We start from the raw sequence: 18,192 nt of genomic DNA on the forward strand, positions 1-18,192 counted from the left end.
TACGACCCAGCAATTGCACTGTTGGGGATTTACCCCAAAGATTCAGATGCAATGAAACGCCGGGACACCTGCACCCTGATGTTTCTAGCAGCAATGTCCACAATAGCCAAACTGTGGAAGGAGCCTCGGTGTCCATCGAAAGATGAATGGATAAAGATGTTGTTTATGTATACAATGGAATATTACTCAGCCATTAGAAACGACAAATACCCACCATTTGCTTCAACGTGGATGGAACTGGAGGGTATTATGCTGAGTGAAGTAAGTCAGTCGGAGAAGGACAAACATTATATGTTCTCATTCATGTGGGGAATATAAATAATAGTGAAAGGGAATATAAGGGAAGGGAGAAGAAATGTGTGGGAAATATCAGAAAGAGAGACAGAACATAAAGACTCCTAACTCTGGGAAATGAACTAGGGGTGATGGAAGGGGAGGAGGGCGGGGGTGGGGGTGAATGGGTGACGGGCACTGAGGGGGGCACTTGATTGGATGAGCACTGGGTGTTATTCTGTATGTTGGTAAATTGAACAGCAATAAAAAATAAATTTATTAAAAAAACAAAATTTGAATAATTCTACAAGATTTAAAGTAATTGCCTCCTAATTAAAAATCTCATAAGAAATCCCCCACACCCAGATGGTGACATTAGTGAATCTACCAAATGTTTGAGATAGAGCTCTTCCATGTAATAGAAAAAAACTAATTCCCCCTCCATTTTATGAAGCCATAGTATCTGTGATACCAAAATTGAATAAGGACATTTTTCAAAAGGAAAGATAAAGGTGAATATTTTTCATGAAAATGTAAAAATCCTAAACACATTATTAGTAAACTAAATCCAACCCTCCCCTTCACATATATGTTATCATGACCAAGTCTGGTTTATTTCAGAAATGCAAGATTAGTTTAACACTCAAAAGGCTCAATTGCTGTCACCATGATAATAGTGGAATAAAGAATAATCATGTGATCATCTTAGTAGATATAGAAGTATCAAATTTATTCATAATAAAAACTCTTAGAAAATAAATAGAAGACATTCAAGACTAGAATAACAGTAAATATAATTCTGACTAAAGTGTTGACAGCTTTTCCTCTGACATTAGTAACAGGAAAATGAAACTTGCCATTGCAATTTCTATTCAAAATAGAGTTCTTAGCCATTGCAAGAAGACAACAAAAAGAAATGCCAAACAGTGCCATTCCAAAAGAAGAAATGAAACTTGGTATTTGCAGATGACCAGGTTGTGAATATAGAACATTCATAATAATATAGATTACGTGAATAATAGATTAGATAATCAAGATTGCTGAATGTAAAGTTAATATAAAATTCAGTTGTATTTTATATAAAAACAAAAATTAAATGGAATGTTTAAAAAGATATAATTTACAATAATGTAAAAATTTATTAAATTTTAAGGTATTGAAGGATATGCAAGACCTTAACATAGGAAACTATAAAACTATACTCAGAAAAATTAAAGACTGATACATGGAAAGAAAGATCATATTAATGGGTTGGAAGACTCATAAAGATGTAAATTATCCCCAAATCAACTATAGATTCAATGTAAAAAAAAAAAAAACTATAATTCAGTTGTTACTTAGATACAGAGCTACTTTGGCCATCTATTTATTGCTGAGTTAGCTTTGATAAGATTGTCCCTTTCATTGATTTATCAACTTTACTGGAATGAAGTTCATAATATTTTCTTACTCTCTTTTTAATATCTGTAGAATCTGTACTGATTTACCTGTCATTCTTTGTAGTTGTCATTTCTGTCTTCTCCTTTCCCTGATCAGCTTTACTAGAGATTCTCGTGTTTCTCATTGTCTTAGTGAACCAGCCTTCAGTTTTATTAATTTTCGCTAATACCTGTTTTCTATTTCATTGATTTATACCGTCAAAGAAAAATCGGAATTTGGCAGTAGTTAAAGTGGCAAAACAGATTTTATTTAGGATTATTGCAGTAGGGGGAAAGAGTCCTAAGTATAGAACCAGGCTTAATTCAGAATATAGCATGAACAAGTTAGAATTTATAGCCAAGGAGCAAGGTGAAGAGCAGTGGATGGAAAATTGCTAAGAGGGACACCAGGTATAGTGGCGGATTCTAGTTAGACTGACCAAACAGGACCAGAATGAACACCCCTCATTTGGGAGATGGTGGATGATAAGGAACCCTACCAGGTATAGAGGGTGACCAGATACCAAGGGTGGGAGATTCCGGTTAAACTGATTTTTCAGGGTTCTTGCTAAAACTGGGGTTTACAAGGAAATATACAAGTAGGCCTAAGAAAAGGTTCAGGAGGTTGACTCAAGTTTTGTTCAAGGAAAAAATCTTTGTCAACAGTCTGATCTCTGTTATGTTCTTTCTTCTTCTTACTTTGGTTTCATTTGCAATTAGACATTCATTTGTCCAGTTTGTTAAGATAAAGGTTGAATTTATTTAAAAATTGTTTTAAGGACTGATTAAGACCTTTCTCTTCTTCCCTGTCTCCCTCTCTCCTTCCCTCTCCCTGCCATCTCTCTCTCTTTCTCTCTCTTTCTTTTTTTTTTTTTTCATTTAAGACAGGCAATACTTTATTCAAACCCATCAGAGAAATGGACAGCTTGGGTCTGTAACAAAGCGTTGTGTTTTAAAGCATAGGTCAGTAATTGTATATGAGAGTATACACTGCTACATACAAATTAACTGATCAGAGCATAACTTTTCAATGTTCAAACAGAATAAGGTTCCCTGTAAAAGAAGCACCTTTGTGACATTTTTAACTTTAGTATTCCTCTCCTTCTCCTTCACCCTCTCCTTCAACAGAATCCCCACCAACTTCCTCATAATCCTTCTCCAGGGCAGCCATGTCCTCACAGGCCTCAGAAGACTCTCCTTCCTCCATGCCCTCACCAACATACCAGTGAACAAAGGCATAGTTGACATACATCAGGTCAAACTTATGGTCCAGGCGAGCCCAGGCCTCAGCAATGGCTATGGTGTTGCTCAGCATGCACACAGCTCGCTGTACTTTGGCCAGGTATCCACCAGGTACCACAGTGGGAGACTGGTAATTAATGCCCACTTTGAAGCCAGTGGGGCACCAGTCCACAAACTGGATGGTATGCTTGGTCTTGATGGTGGCAATGGCAACATTGACATCTTTGGGAACCATGTCGCCACTGTACAACAGGCAGCAAGCCATGTATTTATCATGGCGAAGGGTGACATTTCACCATCTGGTTGGCTGGCTCAAAGCATGCATTGGTGATCTCTGCTACAGAAAGCTGTTCATGGTAGGCTTCCTCAGCAGAGATGACAGGGGCATATGTGGCCAGAGGGAAGTGGATGCAAGGATAGGGCACCAGGTTGGTCTGGAACTCCATCAGATCCACATTCAGGGCTCCGTCAAATCTGAGGGAAGCAGTGATGGAGGACACAATTTGACCTATCAACCTATTTAGATTAGTGTAGGTTGGGCGTTCAATATTGAGGTTTCCAATGACAGATGTCATAGATGGCCTCGTTGTCTACCATGAAGGCACAATCGGAGTGCTCCAGGGTGGTGTGGGTGGTGAGGATGGAGTTGTAGGGCTCTACTACAGCTGTGGACACAGTAAATGGAGAACTCTAGCTTGGACTTCTTGCCATAATCGACAGAGAGATGTTCCATCAGCAGGGAGGTGAACCCAGAACCAGTTCTCCCTCCAAAGTTGTGGAAAACCAAGAAGCCCTGAAGACCCGTGCACTGGTCAGCCAGTTTCCGAATTCGGTCCAAGACAAGGTCAATGATCTCCTTGCTAATGATGTAGTGCCTCGGGCATAGATAGTTATTGGCAGCATCTTTCTTGCCTATGACAAGCTGCTCAGGGTGAAAGAGCTGGCGGTAGGTGCCAGTGTGAACTTCATCACTGACTGTGGGCTCCAGGTCTACAAACACTGCCCTGGGCACATGCTTGCCAGTGCCCATCTCACTGAAGAAGGTGTTGAAGTAGTCATCTCCTCCCCCAATGGTCTTGTCACTTGGCATCTGGCCATCGGGCTGAATGCCGTGTTCCAGGCAATAGAGCTCCTAGCAGGCATTGCTGATCTGGACACCAGCCTGGCCAACGTGGATGGAGATGTATTCACACATGGTTGCTCCTTGGTGGCTGCCGGCCAGATAGATGGCGGAGAAGAGGAGAGGTTGTTGCTTCTTACAGCGCGACTCTTAGGCAGTGGATGTAAGAGAACCTCTCTCTCTCTCTTTCTTGTCCAACTTTATTGAGGTATAATTGACAAAGTTTTAAGATAAAGTAGAATTCATGATTTCATATGTGTATAGTTTTGCTTTTCTAGTGTAAGCAGTTAGTGCTTCACAGTTTGTAATATATATCTTTCACTTACCACATTCTACCTGAAATTAATACAAGACTACTTCATGTACAAGAACCTTGTGACTGTATACTTTCATTTCTCCTCTCCTGATCTTTGTACTCTAGTTGTCATACATTTTACTTTTACATAGGTTATAAGCCCCACACTACATTGTTAGTATTTTTGTTTTAATAGTTGTATTTTTAAAAATGATATTTTAAAGAGATTTAAATAATAAGAAACTATTTTATGTATTTAACCATTTTCCATGCTATGAAATGTGCAGTCAATTAATGCAGTACCATTATTATTGTTGCTTTAAACAATTGACTATCTTTAATAGCAATTAAAAATAAGAAAGAAGAAACCTACTTTGCCTTCAGTTACTCCTTTTCCAACACTCTGTTTTTCTACAGATCGAAGTATCTTATATCATGTATTCCTTCTTTTTTGAAATGTTGCTTTAACATTCATCTCGGACACTTATTCATTTCTCTTTTTTTTTTCATTTCTCTTTTCTTTAAAGATTTTATTTATTTATTCATGAGAGACACACAGAGGCAGAGACATAGGCAGAGGGAGAAGCAAACTCCCCGTGGGAAGCCCGACACAGGACCTGGTCCCAGGATTCTAGGATCATGCCCTGTGGGCAGCCTGATATAGGACTTGATCCCAGGACCCCGGGATCATGACCTGAGCCAAAGGCAGATGCTCAACCACTGAGCCACCCAGGTGCCTCTCACTTTTTTCAGTCTTTTATCATCCTATCTTCAAATTCATTGATTCTTTCCTCAGCTGTATCAAGTCTACTGATAAGACAAAGACATCCTCTATTTCTCTTAGGATGTGTTTGATTTCTAGCACTTCCATCTGACTCTTAGAGTTTCCATCTGCCTGCTAAAGTTACCCATCTGTTCTTGCATTTTGTCTACCTCTTCCATTAGACCTTTAATTTAGTAATCACATTTATTTTAAATTTTCTAATACTTCTAATATCTGTGTTATGTCTCTTTCTGATCATTATTTTGTCTCTTCACATGATTTTTTTTCTTACTTTTTGGATGCTTCGTAACTTCTTGTTGAAAGCTGGATGTGTTGTATAAAGCAGTCAATTCTCAGTTAAATAGGACATTTGTATGAGGATTTATGTTAATCGAGCCACGAGTTGGGTTGTGTACTAGGCTTGTTTATCTAACGATTACCAGTTCTGAAAGTTGTTGTTAGGGCAATTAGAAACTTTAAATTCCTCTAGTGTTTGCCTTCCTTCTTAGGATCCCTTTTGTGTGGGTGCCCAGGGAAAGTCTCTTGAATTCTCCCTCCTGTAACCCACAATTATTATTGTTGGAGATCTGTTACCATGATCATGGGGAAAAGATCAGGGGCATTCTCTAATGTTCTGATTAAGTCTCAGTATTTGGAATGTTTGGGTCATCTGCTCACAGTGTTTCTGCTCCTCTAGGGTTAGAGCTATTCCTGCAGCCCAATTCCCTTTCCCCAGCTGCAACAGGAATGTACCAGTTTTATGCCTTGAGGCTTTGTTAACTTAGGTAAGATGGGTGGCTAGGTCTGAGTGGAGTTCCTTTCTCCCTAGCTGCTAGGGGATTTAACTAATGCCCTCAGCTAGTGCCCTTCCTCTGTAGATTAAGACTTTTTTTCATAGGGGAATTGGTCTGGGCAAATTTTGTTCCCAAGACAGCACTATGGGGGAGCTGTCTCCAGACTCTTCCTATCCTCCCTGGGAGAGCCTGATGGAGTTCCTATAAGAAAGGCCTATGAGAAAATGGGAATTCCTCTCATGATTATGGCCCCTGGGAGCTTCTGATTCTCAAGCTAGCTTATACTTGGTCTCTAGCAACTCATTAAATTTCTACTTTGTTTTGACTGGCTTGTATGGAGTACTGCAACTTCTGTCCCAGGTAAAGAAAATACTCGGGTTCTGGGTCTCACTGAATCAAGGTACTTGTCTCTCTCCAGATTTCAAGAGAGCCATTTGCACCATCAAGCTGTGACCTGTTTTTCTGACAAGTTCTCAAGAAGTCATTAATTTCCACCTGTCCACCTTTTGTTGTTGTTATTGTTATAAAAGTGGGATGCATGTCTTTAAAGCTCTCTATATCTGTAAGCTGAGACCTAAAGTTCTAAGATTCTTTTTAATTTTGTGTGAACCATCAACTTGCCCACAGAAATATCTTTGCTGAATCTTTGTCCAGCTGTCTTCTAGTATAAAACCAAAGTCCTGATGGGGACCACACCTATATTTCAGATACTTCGATATTTGGATACCCAGCCCATTAACTAGCAGCTGGTAACACAGACTCATACTTTAGCGCTGCTCCCAAACCTTCTTCGAGGCCCACCTGTTACTTCCTTAGAAAACTCAGTTTCGGCAAGAAACCTGCAAAGTCCGTTTAACCAGAGCTTCCCACCCTTGATATCTTAGCACCGTCCATATCTGATAGGATTCTTCATCCTTCATCATTTTTCAGATGACTGTCTACTCACCCTGGTCCATTTTCAGCAAGGATCCTGTTAGGTCAGCTGAGCCAGAATCCCCCACCCATGACCCCTGTGGTTTCTTAGCAATCTTCCATCCACTGCCCTCTACCCTGCTCCTTGGCTAGCACTTCCCATTTGCCCATGCCGAATTTGGCATTGATCCCGCTCTCTCTCTCTCTCTCCCGCTGTAAAATTCCATTGTAGCGCTCCCTGCACCTATTGCAGTGGTCCTGAATGTCTTACCACATTTAAGAGTATCATTGAAAGTTTTTTTCTTTTGCTCTGGTGATCTGCCTGGGGCTGGGTTGAGCCACTGGAACTCAGAAACACTGCTTTAAAGCAGAGCTACTTACTTCATGTTGGCAGCCCTGCATAGGACCTTATCATTTTAAAAGAATTGCTGTTTTGCCTACTCTTAAAGCAGAACTCTCTGATTCAAGGGCAGTAAGGATATATAGGAAGCCAGGATTCCTGCAGCAAGGGACTGCAGCCCTAGGAGTCCAAGATGAGGTCATTGGGCAACCTGGCTTATCTCTCCAAACAAGGAGGGTTTAGGGAGTGGCCTGGACTCTCAAGAGTTATCCTTAATGCATACAGATAATTGTTTGTTTGTATTATATGGATATGGCAAAACGTACTCATTTATTTCCTTACTGATAGAATTTGGATTTTTTTTTCTATTAGAAGTGATAGTATAATGAAAACATCTTTCCCATGGGTGGGAGAACTCCTCTAAGGTATATAACTATCAAGTTGAATCATACGAAATTTCTGGATTTTTGGTGTTTGCCAGTTTTTTAACTGTAACAAGTCAGTTTCTTATGGTTCAAACTAATAGAAGAGGAATTACATCATAAAGGTATGTATTTTTCCCTCAACTTTACTAGATACTATTAATACCTTAAAATAGTAAGGAACTACAAGGCTAAAAATAGAATTAGTGACTGAGAAAAACTCTAGTTAACTGCAGTGGATGCAATAGAAAGAGGCAAAAACAAAACAGGAAAGTTAAAGAGGTAAAAGGCAATGAGATCAACATGAGGCTAATCTTTATCTCTGAAGTAGAGAATGTAAGAAATAGAATAGAAAATGTAACCAAAGCACTAAGGAAAACTTCTCTTGGATGAAAGGAATAATTTAATGTCTTTGGATTATTTTTAGAAATTGTAAAATATACGTAACGTAAAATTCACCATCTTATCCATTTTCAAGCATACAATACAGTGGCGTGGAGTAGAGTCACGTTATTGTAAACTATCACCACAGTCCATCTCCAGAATTTTTCCAGCTTCCCAAACTGAAACTCTGTATCCATTAAATAGTAAACTCTTCCTTCTCTAGCCTCCCCAGGCCCCGATAACCACCACCGCTGTACATTCTGTCTGTATGAATTTGGCCATTCTAGGTAGCTCATATAAAGAAAATCATGTATTTTCCATTTCTGCCTGGCTTATTGCCCTAAACATAATGTTTTTAAGGTCCATTCTTACTGTAACATGTGCCAGAATATTATTTCTTTTTAAGGGTGAATAATATTCCATTGTGTAGGTAGAGCACATTTTGTTTATCCATTTATCTGTTGACAGACATTTGAGTTATTTCCAGCTTTTGGCTATTTGTGACTGATGGTGCTGTGAACACTGCTATAAAAATATCTGTTCAAGTCCCTTTCTGATTTTTGGAGATACATACCTAGAAATGGAATTGCCAGATCATGTAGCAATTGTTTAATTTTTTGAAGAACTGCCATACTCTTTTCCATAACAACTGTACCATTTTACATTCCTACTCACAGTGAACAAGGGTTCTGATTTCTCCACATCCTTGGCAATACTTGTTATTTTCCATTTATGTGTTTGTTTGCTTAGTGGTGGCCATCCTAATAGGTATGATGTGGTATCTCACTGTGGTTTTGATTTGCATTTCTCTAGTGGCTAGTGATGTTGAACACCTTTTCATATATTTATCGGCCATTTGTATATCTTCCTTGGGTATTTGTCCTTCATTCATTTTTCAAATCGGGTTGTGTTTTGGTTGTTGAGCTGTAGGAGTTCTTATATATTATGGGTATTAAACCCTTATCAAAAAAAAAAAAAAAATAAACCCTTATCAAACATACAATTTACAATGTTTCCTCCCATTCTGTGTGTTGCCTTTTCACTCTCTTGATAGTATCCTTTGGCACACAAAAGCTTTTCATTCTGATGTCACATCCAAATCACTGCCCAATCCCACATCATGATGCTTTCCTCCCATACTTTCCACTAGAAATTTTATATTTTAACTTTTAAATATAGGACTTTGATCCATTTTTTCAATTAACTTCTGTATATGGTATAAGGTAAAGATCCAGCTTTGTTCTTTTGCATATGGATATCCAGTTTTCCCAGAAATATTTGTTGAAAAGACCATCCTTTTCCCCATTGAACAATCTTGGCACGACTGTTGAAAATCATTCAACCCTATATGTAAGGATTTATTTCTGGGCTTTCTACTCTATTTCACCGAGTTACATGCCAGTGCTATACTGTTTATGATTACCATATATTTCAAGTAAATTTTGAAATCAGGAAGTATGAATCCTTCATCTTGAACAACTTAAAAAAATACTCTATGCACCACTGAGTGTCTTCATCTCTTTCCTGTCATCTTGTGAGTCTGACAGAGGGAAGGGAAATGCATTATCTTTGTACAGCTGCCATTGTTTTCCTTTCTCATGACTCTAATTTGAAAAGGGCCTTTGAATCTGGACAGTATTTTCATCCCACTGTAATGTAAGGAATTGTAAGTCAAATTTCATTGAAAAACTCATGCAAAATTTTGGACTGGTTAATTACTGGACTTTAGAGGAAACGGGAAAAAAAAAATCTGCAGGGAGGCAGAAAAGGCCAGGTATTTATAAGGCCAAAAATCAAGATGGCCACAGATAATTTCAAAACAGAAAATACAGTTCTGAAGGAAAGTGTGGCTCAGATTTTATATTTAATTGAAATTTTCAGTATAAAGGCAAAAGACATTCTCCTTTCATCCCACTCTTTGCTATTGAGCTCAGGAACAATCTGCTAGTCAAAGCCTGCCTAGTGACAAGGCCTTTCTCTTACACCCCTAGACTCATCCTGATCTTATTTGACAATAAACTAGCATTTCATTTTTAAAATTATCCTTTTAGTATATTCAGTATAATCCCAGCATACTTTTATGGTTACAAATGTGATGGAAATGCAGAGGGCCAGGATTAATCAAGATACTCTTGACAAAGAAAAGCAAAGTGATAAGACTTGCTCTACCAGATATTAAAACTTACAAAGTCATAGTAGCTGAGACAGGGTGGTACTGGTGCAAGCACAGGCAGAAAGAAGGATGAAACCAAATAGAAAACTCAGAACAGATGTGTGTGCCAAATATGTAGCTTAGGACAAAAGTGACACCTCCCAGTAGCAAGGAAAGGAAAATGTTTTCAATAAATGTCACTGAGACAGGGGATCCCTGGATGGCTCAGCATTTTAGTGCCTGCCTTCGGCCCAGGGCATGGTCCTGGAGTCCTGGGATCGAGTCCCACATCAGGCTCCCTGCATGGAGCCTGCTTCTCCCTCTGCCTGTGTCTCTGCCTCTCTCTCTGCGTCTCTGCCTCTTTCTCTCTCTGTGTCTCTGCCTCTTTCTCTTTCTGTGTCTCCCATGAATAAATAAATAAAAATCTTAAAAAAAAAAGACACAGATTAAAAATGTCACTGAGACAATTGGATATGCATGTGGAAGAAAAAAACAGCCTTCGCTTTTATCTCACCGCTGACCCAAGGTAAAGAGGATATTGGACTATATTCTTTTTAGAAGCTTTATTAAAGCATGACTACTTTGATCCATCCCACATAGTCCCAAATCCATCTTGTGTTCAAGAATAAATATGAAGATACCAAATTCAAAGGCCTCAACATTAATTTAGGCTGGCTTCTGGCCCCACCCTTGGGACTGCTTCTCTATATTATCTTGTGTCCTGAAAACAGGCCCTTATGCAGCATGGACATGTGCTGTTCTTGCCTGCCTGGAACACAGAAGGAATATTTTAGTATTCATTTTACAAGTGAGGAAGGTGAGGCTCAGACTGATCAAACAACTTGCTCCTAGTCACACACAAGCACATGATAGCTTCAGAATTTGAACTCTGCCAACTCACAGGGTGTCTCTAGGATCAGACCAAAGGAACAGAATTTCTGAGATGTTCAGTATATTTTGGATGATTAACGTTTTCTGCAAGGTCATTGTGGAACAGATAGGTGGGGTATCTATGCACAGTTAGAATTTCCTGAGATATCTGATGAACTGGAGGATCTGAGTAACTTCAGATGGTTAGAATGCCCTGGAAGTCAGAATGTCTTTGGGGACATTAAGATCTCCTTCTAGGACTGAATAACCTAGAAGGCAGGTTGTTTATATGCTCAGAGTGAACTGGTGTTTATATTATGCAGAGGAACTGATGTGTCCTTATAAGGACCTGATTGTCTAGGATCTCAGAGGATCCTTGTGTAGTGAAAGTAGTGTCTTGTGGGTTCACCTTGTCTTAGGATGGTAAGCAAGTAGATTCTAAGTGTCTTACCAGATTAACACCTCCTAAATGGTCAGAATACCCTAAGGGAACAGAAGGGTGTTTAGAAAATTCTAAGAGGTCATATAGGATCAGATGCCTGAAAGGTGAAAGTCACAAAGTCCAGGAAACTTGAAAAGATCAAACAGTTTTCATAAGAGTCAGTGTGTCTTAGAGGTTGGACTGACTGGCGATTCAGAGAGTCCTGGATACTCTGGAAGTCCAAAGTTGTCAGTTTTCAGGTAGGTTGGCATACCCTGTCAGTATCTGAATGTGTGAAAATCAGGTATTCTGAAGTGATCCAGGTTTTCTGGAGATCTAGTGGTCCTTGAGGGTTTGGATAGACTTGAATGGACCTGTCATGGAGTGAGAGTGTCCTTGTACAATCAATATTCTTAGGAATCAGAGGGTGAAAGTATTCAGGAAATCAGTATGTTTGGGCAGTTCAGAGAATGTGGTAGAGTAAGAGTGTCTTGTAGGGACTGGTTTCCTTGAGAGGCTAGGATTTTACAGGAATTAGAATTATTACCCTGTGGATTCAAGAGGTCCTGGTGGGCTGGCTATGTATCAGAGAGAGAGGCAAGTGGCAGTAATCAGGGTGTCTATTGAGAAGCCCAGGACTGAGAGAGTCAGAGTGCCTGGGAAGGTTAGAGTATCCTGGCATCAGATGTCCCACAGTGCCAGTGGATGTTGGATGGCCAGGCTGCCTAGGAGATCAGGATATGTCTTTACTTGGTCCAGATGTCCAGTGGGTCAGACCTGTGTGATTGGGATATCTCCTGTGTTGGGACTGAGTGGTTTTTCAGTGTCAGCATGCCCTTTGCAAGATAAGAGCCAACCAGGGTTTCTGAATGGACCAGAGGGGCAGGATGCCCATGAGTGTCTGGATCCTTTCAGGTCAGGGAATTCCTTCTAGGGCCAGAGCTTCCCAAATCTCATTATGCCTTTTTCTGGACATGTCCACAGTACAGGTACTGGGTGCCATAAAGTGCTGTAGAGGAATACTGTCAATTGAGGCTATCATGCTGACTATAAGGTATGGAAGTCAAAACTTCTCCAAGGGCTTATATGTCCTAGGAACTAAATTCAACCCTGCCCCCTAGGGATTTAGGAATCAGAAAAAGTCAGAATGACTCAGGGCTAGAGTCTCCCAGGGACAATGGTAATAAGAATCATAAGAAAGTAGCATTTTTGCCTGTGTTTACTGCATTCAGGGTACATCCTAAATGCTTCTTTTTTATTAACTCTCAGACATCACATCTTTGCCAGGTAGGTACAGGTGATCCTCATTAAGTGTGGATTCCATATTTGGGAAGTCACCTACTCACTATAATTTATTTGAAACCCCAGGGTCAGTACTCCATTGCAGTGTTCTTTGACAGCCTGGTGGCCTTTTGCATCCATGCGCATGTGCAGTGGGATGAAAACTTTGAGTTGCCACATTCCTGGCCAAGGTCAAACAAAGCAGCTGCTCTGCCTTCTTGTTTTCACTTAGAAACTGTGAACAAATGTCTTTTTACATTCTCCTAAGTGCCACCGTTTCTCACATTTTTCTGCTTTGGGGGGCAATTTTACCGTTGAAAGCAGTTTCCAAGTGTAGTGCTGAGGGGTTATCTGGTGGTCCTAGGTGCAGGAAGGCTGTGGTGTGCTTTAGGGAGAAGAAAATACGTCTGTTGGATAACTCTTGTTCAGACAGGAGCCACAGTGCCATTGGCCCCAAGTTCAATGTTGATAAGTTATCAATATATATTAAGATATCTTTAAGCAGAAACACATGCAACAAGGTTACATACTGATCAGTTGATGAAAATGTTGTGGCCAGGGGTGCCTGGTGGCTCAGTAGGTTAAGCATCTGACTCTTGGTTTTGGCTCAGGTCTGATCTCAGGGTTGTGAGATGGAGCCCTGTGTCAGGTTCCACCCTCAGTGGGGAGTCTGCTTGAATACCTCTCTCTCCCTTTCCCTCTGCCCCTCCATCCTGTGTGCAAGCATGCTCTCTCTCTCGCTCACACTCTCTCTCAAATAAATCAATTTTTAAAAAGAAAAAAGAAAATGTTGTGGCCAGGAGCTCACAGGAACCTATTTTTTGGAGCAGCAGTTCAATATTCACTAACTCAGTGTTTATAGTGACTTTATGGAACTTTATGGAACACAACTACCTCAAAAGAAGGAGAATCAACTATATTAATATGCCCCAGATGACAAAGCTGAGGCACAGAGATTTTGTGATGAGCCCAGGATTATATGGTTTAGCAAGTGGTATAGCTGGGATTTGAACCCAGGGCAGTTGGCTTCAGAACTTACACTCCTCCCCCTCCATACCATTCTCCTTCTTGGAGGATGAGAGGATCCTGGGTGTCAGGTTTCCTTGAAGGTCGGGGTTAGGGACTGGAATCAGGATGCCCTGGAAGACCAAATACCTTTCCCTCTGAGGGATTATTGAGTTTTAGAATGGCAAGTCAAACTTGCAGTGTCTCAGCATTCTTGAGGAGCAGGGGGAGTGGGTCAGAGTTTCTTTGTAATATCAGAGCCTCCTAGGGGTAATCAGGCTGTCCTGGATGGCCGGTCAGAATATCTTCATAGGCTTAGGATATCTTGAGGCTACAGAGTGTATTGGAATTCAGTGTTTGCTAATAGGTCCAAGTTGACTGCATGTTACTGGGTCTTGGGCAGTCTGGATGTCCTAGGCTCCAGGAGTTCACAGAATATGCTGGGGTAGAGGGAGAAACTTTGGTGTCTTGGATCAGTGATTTCTCAAAGCTGATAGTGTTGTGGACTGAATGTTCACACCTCCCCCACCTTCATTCCTCTGTTGAAGTCCTAACCCAGTGTGATGACATTTGGGGGTGGGGCCTCTGAGAGGTGCTTAAGGGTAGATGAGATCATGAGCAGAGAGCCCCAATGATGGGATTAGTATCTGTAGGAGAAGAAAAAAGACCAAAGGTTGTTCCTCTCTGCCATGTGAAGATGCACAGGCAGCTGTCTACTTTCACCAGGAACTGAGTCAGCTGGCGCCTGGACCTTGGACTTTCCAGCTTCCAGAACTGTGAGAAATAAACATGTACTCTTTAAGCCACCCATCTTTGGGTACTTTGTTATGGAAACCTGAGCTGATGAAGAGAAATGTACATTCATTTCTCTGAGGTATCTTGTTACAATGCAGATTCTGGTTCAGTAGGGCTAAGGTGGGGCCCTAGAGTCTACATTTCTAACAAGCTCTTATGTGCTGCTCATGCTGCTGATTGTGGGCCATATTTAAACTTTAATATCCTAGAGGATTTTTTTGTCGTAAATTGTCAGGGTGCTTTTAAAGGATGTGTGCATAAGACTAGCATGACCTTGGGGATCCAGACTGTCCCTCCCAAGAGGGGCAGAGTGTCCTCATTGGGTTAGTGTGTCCTGAGAGGTTAGGACCTCATGGTAGGATCAGAGTGGTCTTCTACTAGAGGGAGAATGTTCTGGGTTTCAGTGTACCCTAGAGTATCCTGGGGTTTCAGATTGTCTTTAAAGTGTCAGGATGAAAAAATAAATAAATAAATTGTAAAAATGTGTCAGGATGTCCTACGGGTGTTACAACGGACTTCCTGGGTCTAAGTAATGTCAAGAAGCAGAATACTATGGGTGTCGGGGTGTCCTGACTGCCCAGGGATCTGGATGCCTTGGGGTTTCCTTGAAGAATCAGAATGTCAGGATGTCATGGGGCTCCCAGTCTCCTGCAGAGTCTGCAAGTCCAAGGGGTCAGGATGCACCTGGAAGCCCAGGTGCATGAGGATCAGGGTTTTTCTGAATGTCTGGGTGACTTTGGAGGTCATGGAGTCCCAGGGGTTCTGAGTCGATGAAAAGGTGACATTTAGGGGAGGAAAGCAGACAGTACTTGAGAAGTGTGGTGTCCTGGAGACTCATTCTGTGGTTCAGGTTGTCCTACAGGGGTGCATCTAGTATATTCTGAGAATCAGCTGTATCTAGGAGGGGCCAGAATGCACTGGTGTCTTTTTGTTTTTTAGTTTCCTGGAAACAGGTCCTTGGATATCACCTACATGCTGAGATGCCAGGCCAGGCCCTGCTCCTGGCCTGCATTTGCACCCCCCTCCCCACGGTAGGGTTCTGAGGAAGGGTCTTGGGAGGAATGCATTTGCTTCTTACCCTGCCTGCTCCCAGGAGGGGATTTAACAGGACAAAAGAACTTGGTCCTCGGGAATACGAGCTCTTGGCCCCAGTCCCTGGACCCTCCAACTGAGCACCTTCCCTCATCCGGCTTGTGATCCTCCCCTGGCGAAGGGGGCTCTGGTGACCAAGCAATGATTGGATGGGCCCCCAGGGGCGAGGAGCAGGTCACTCCTCCAAGGCTGGGGGAGAAGGAGGTGGTGTGGGATTGCAAGCTGGGAAAGTAGGTAGCTGAGAGCAAAGGGAGAGGACTACATCTCTGAGACAGGGTACAGGAGACAGGGCAGTCAGTGGGAAGTTTGAGGCCCAAAGAGGGAAACACGGTCCAGGTGAGGCAGAGAGAATGCAATGATACTCAAGCGAAGGAAGGAGAGACTAGAAAAAAATTAGAAACCAGGAGACAAAGTGAGAAAAACCAAGATATATATCTATATCTACGTCCACACAGAGAGCCAGAGGTATAATCAGAGGGAGGAGTGAGATCCACAGGTGTAAAGGGGAACTGCAGGACCAGAGAAATAGTGACCCAGACTTGGACACGAGAGAGTGGCTGGTCTGTGGCGTTTGTTAGCCATGGAAGCGGAAGGGAGGAGTGAGCGGGGTAAGCAAAAGAAGGGGCGACTTTGCGGCAGCCTCTGGCCTGACAGCTACCCCACTGCTGGGACCCTGACCTCCACAGTAGGTGAGTGAATCGCCGGGGTGGTCCTGAGGAGGCAGCAGGTATTGAGGGGGGCTGGAGTTGCACATGTAGGTCCTGTGGGGCAGTGGTTCCCCAGGAAGAAAGAGAGGAGGGGAAATAAACAACAGAATTCGAGAATTCTGAAACCTTGGGCATCTTAGAAAGCAAAGCACGGGGAGGGACAGCTCCCTTGCTTTGCAGCCAGGACCCGAGGCCTTGGCATGGACGGGCTGCCCAACAGCATCCGAGGGGGCTGTGGTGGGGTGGAGGTAAAGCTGAAATCTGGCTTCTCATTCCGGAGCTCATATTTGGCCCTGTGCACCACCTCCTCTGAGGTGGGCAGCTGGAGAGGCCAGGGCTTTGGATCCCAGGAGAGCAGAGGTGCCCCCAAGGCAGACTGCGGGCGCTGGGTGGGAGCCACACCCTTGGTCCCCATGGGGATGGGTGCTCAACTCCAGACATCTCCTTTTCTCAGTCAGTGCCTTCCAGGTGTTTCCATTCGGCCCGTATTCTCTCCTGCCCTGCTGGCTCTCAGACTAATTAGTGTGGGGGCTTAGTGAGCCTGTGGGGAGCAGAGGCGAGGCTTTCCCACGAGCTCAGGTTCCTGCAGCCTGGTGGCCGGGCCAGCGCTGGGAGAGGGGAGAAGATGAAATGTATGTGAGGGGCGGGTATGTCTGAGCGGAAGAGGGAGGAATGTTTCATCTTCCCAGGTGGAGGGCAGGGGAGGATTGCAGCCATAGAGAGAAGGTGTAAGTTGAATGGGAGCCTCAAGAGCCAGGAAGAAGTAAGGGGACAGGGGGTGATCTTCAGAGACCTGGTTGGTCTGTTAGTGGGTCAAAGCAAAAGAAGCCCCATGGGGTGAGGCCCAGGTGGGTAGTACATAGGTTCTGAGAGGTGTAAGGCACACAATGGGTGCCCACTGCACAGGAATGTTCCATGGGTGTGGGCATACAGTGAAGCGAGGCGGACAGCAGAAGTGCCCAGAGTGTGAAGTGAGTCTGTACAATGTATGTGTGAGCAGAGAGCCCAGGTTAGGATGCTTCGAGGTGAAGAAGGGTTTCTGGTCGGGACAGAGGGTATGAGCAGCAGGGTCGGGGGGGGGAGCACCGAGGAGAATGTTGGGGGTCCCAGCATACATAGTCCAGGAGGGACAACTGGATCCACTTTGTGCAATGTCTGCCCTCCCCTCCATCCTCAGATGTGAGCTCTCAGCCCAGCAAGAACCTTTCTGGTGTAGGCGTGCGGAGACCAAGGCTTTCCCCCCAAGGAGGACAGAGGGGTCGCCTGCACTCCCGGCGCCGCCACCGCACCACCTTCAACCCAGGGCAGTTGGAACAGCTGGAGACAGCCTTTGGGAGGAATCAGTACCCCGACATTTGGGCCCGAGAGGGCCTTGCCCGGGACACAGGCCTCAGCGAGGCCAGAATCCAGGTGATGCCCCAGGATCCCCCTCTTCTTCTGGGAAGAAATACCCATTTTCTGCATGGGAACTACTGGGGTGTAAATTCTCATAGACATCGTAACCCTAACCTAAACATTCCCCAGCACACAGCCTCCACCAACGGTCAACACAACATCGGGAATGTCACTTGAATTTAACCTGAGCTCTAACCTGATCTAACTTGAATTTCAGCATCCTGCCCTCAACCTTAACGGTGATGTGAATTCCGACAGAAATGCAGTCTTAATTGTTTGCATGCATGTGTAACCTTGTCCCTAACCATGGCCTTGAAACCCAGCTAGCCTGATGCTCCTTCCATCAGGACCCATAGATGTAGTTAATCTGAGGTATAAACCCTACCCTAAATCCAGCTCCATCTATACCCATTAAAATCCCCTACAGTCTTAATCTCTAATAACCCTAGGGGACATTTCATATCCTCTGTGGAGGGAAAATGCCATTTTGTCACAATTATCTCTTTCTTAC

At 42.9% G+C, this 18,192-nt stretch overlaps 2 protein-coding genes and 1 pseudogene across 5 annotated transcripts in view; 1 reads left to right on the plus strand and 2 right to left on the minus strand.

The window, feature by feature from the left end:
• The window catches only part of PROP1 (PROP paired-like homeobox 1), a 45,960-nt gene that overhangs the window by 25,289 nt on the left and 2,479 nt on the right, over positions 1 to 18,192 (plus strand). Inside the window, exons 1-2 of one of the 2 annotated variants that reach the window (XM_077911199.1) lie at positions 15,450 to 16,268; positions 17,464 to 17,696. In XM_077911199.1, coding sequence (XP_077767325.1) covers positions 16,160 to 16,268; positions 17,464 to 17,696 — 342 coding nt within the window. In that variant the 5' untranslated portion in view covers positions 15,450 to 16,159. Of the gene's footprint in view, positions 1 to 15,449; positions 16,269 to 17,463; positions 17,697 to 18,192 lie in introns of those variants that run through there. The other variant, XR_013387372.1, reaches the window with a different exon arrangement.
• The window catches only part of LOC144321877 (olfactory receptor 1f45-like), a 69,493-nt gene that overhangs the window by 14,465 nt on the left and 36,836 nt on the right, over positions 1 to 18,192 (minus strand). The window contains exon 5 of one of the 3 annotated variants that reach the window (XR_013387370.1): positions 12,554 to 13,072. The exons of the other annotated variants lie outside the window; for them this stretch is intronic. The gene's annotated coding sequence lies outside the window, so the exon portion shown is untranslated. Of the gene's footprint in view, positions 1 to 12,553; positions 13,073 to 18,192 lie in introns of those variants that run through there. 3 annotated transcript variants of the gene reach the window in all.
• LOC144321563 (tubulin alpha-1A chain pseudogene) lies at positions 2,560 to 4,128 on the minus strand (annotated as a pseudogene).

The sequence above is a fragment of the Canis aureus genome, chromosome 10 (genome assembly GCF_053574225.1).
Source record: "Canis aureus isolate CA01 chromosome 10, VMU_Caureus_v.1.0, whole genome shotgun sequence".
In the NCBI taxonomy this organism is placed as follows: Eukaryota; Metazoa; Chordata; class Mammalia; order Carnivora; family Canidae; genus Canis; species Canis aureus.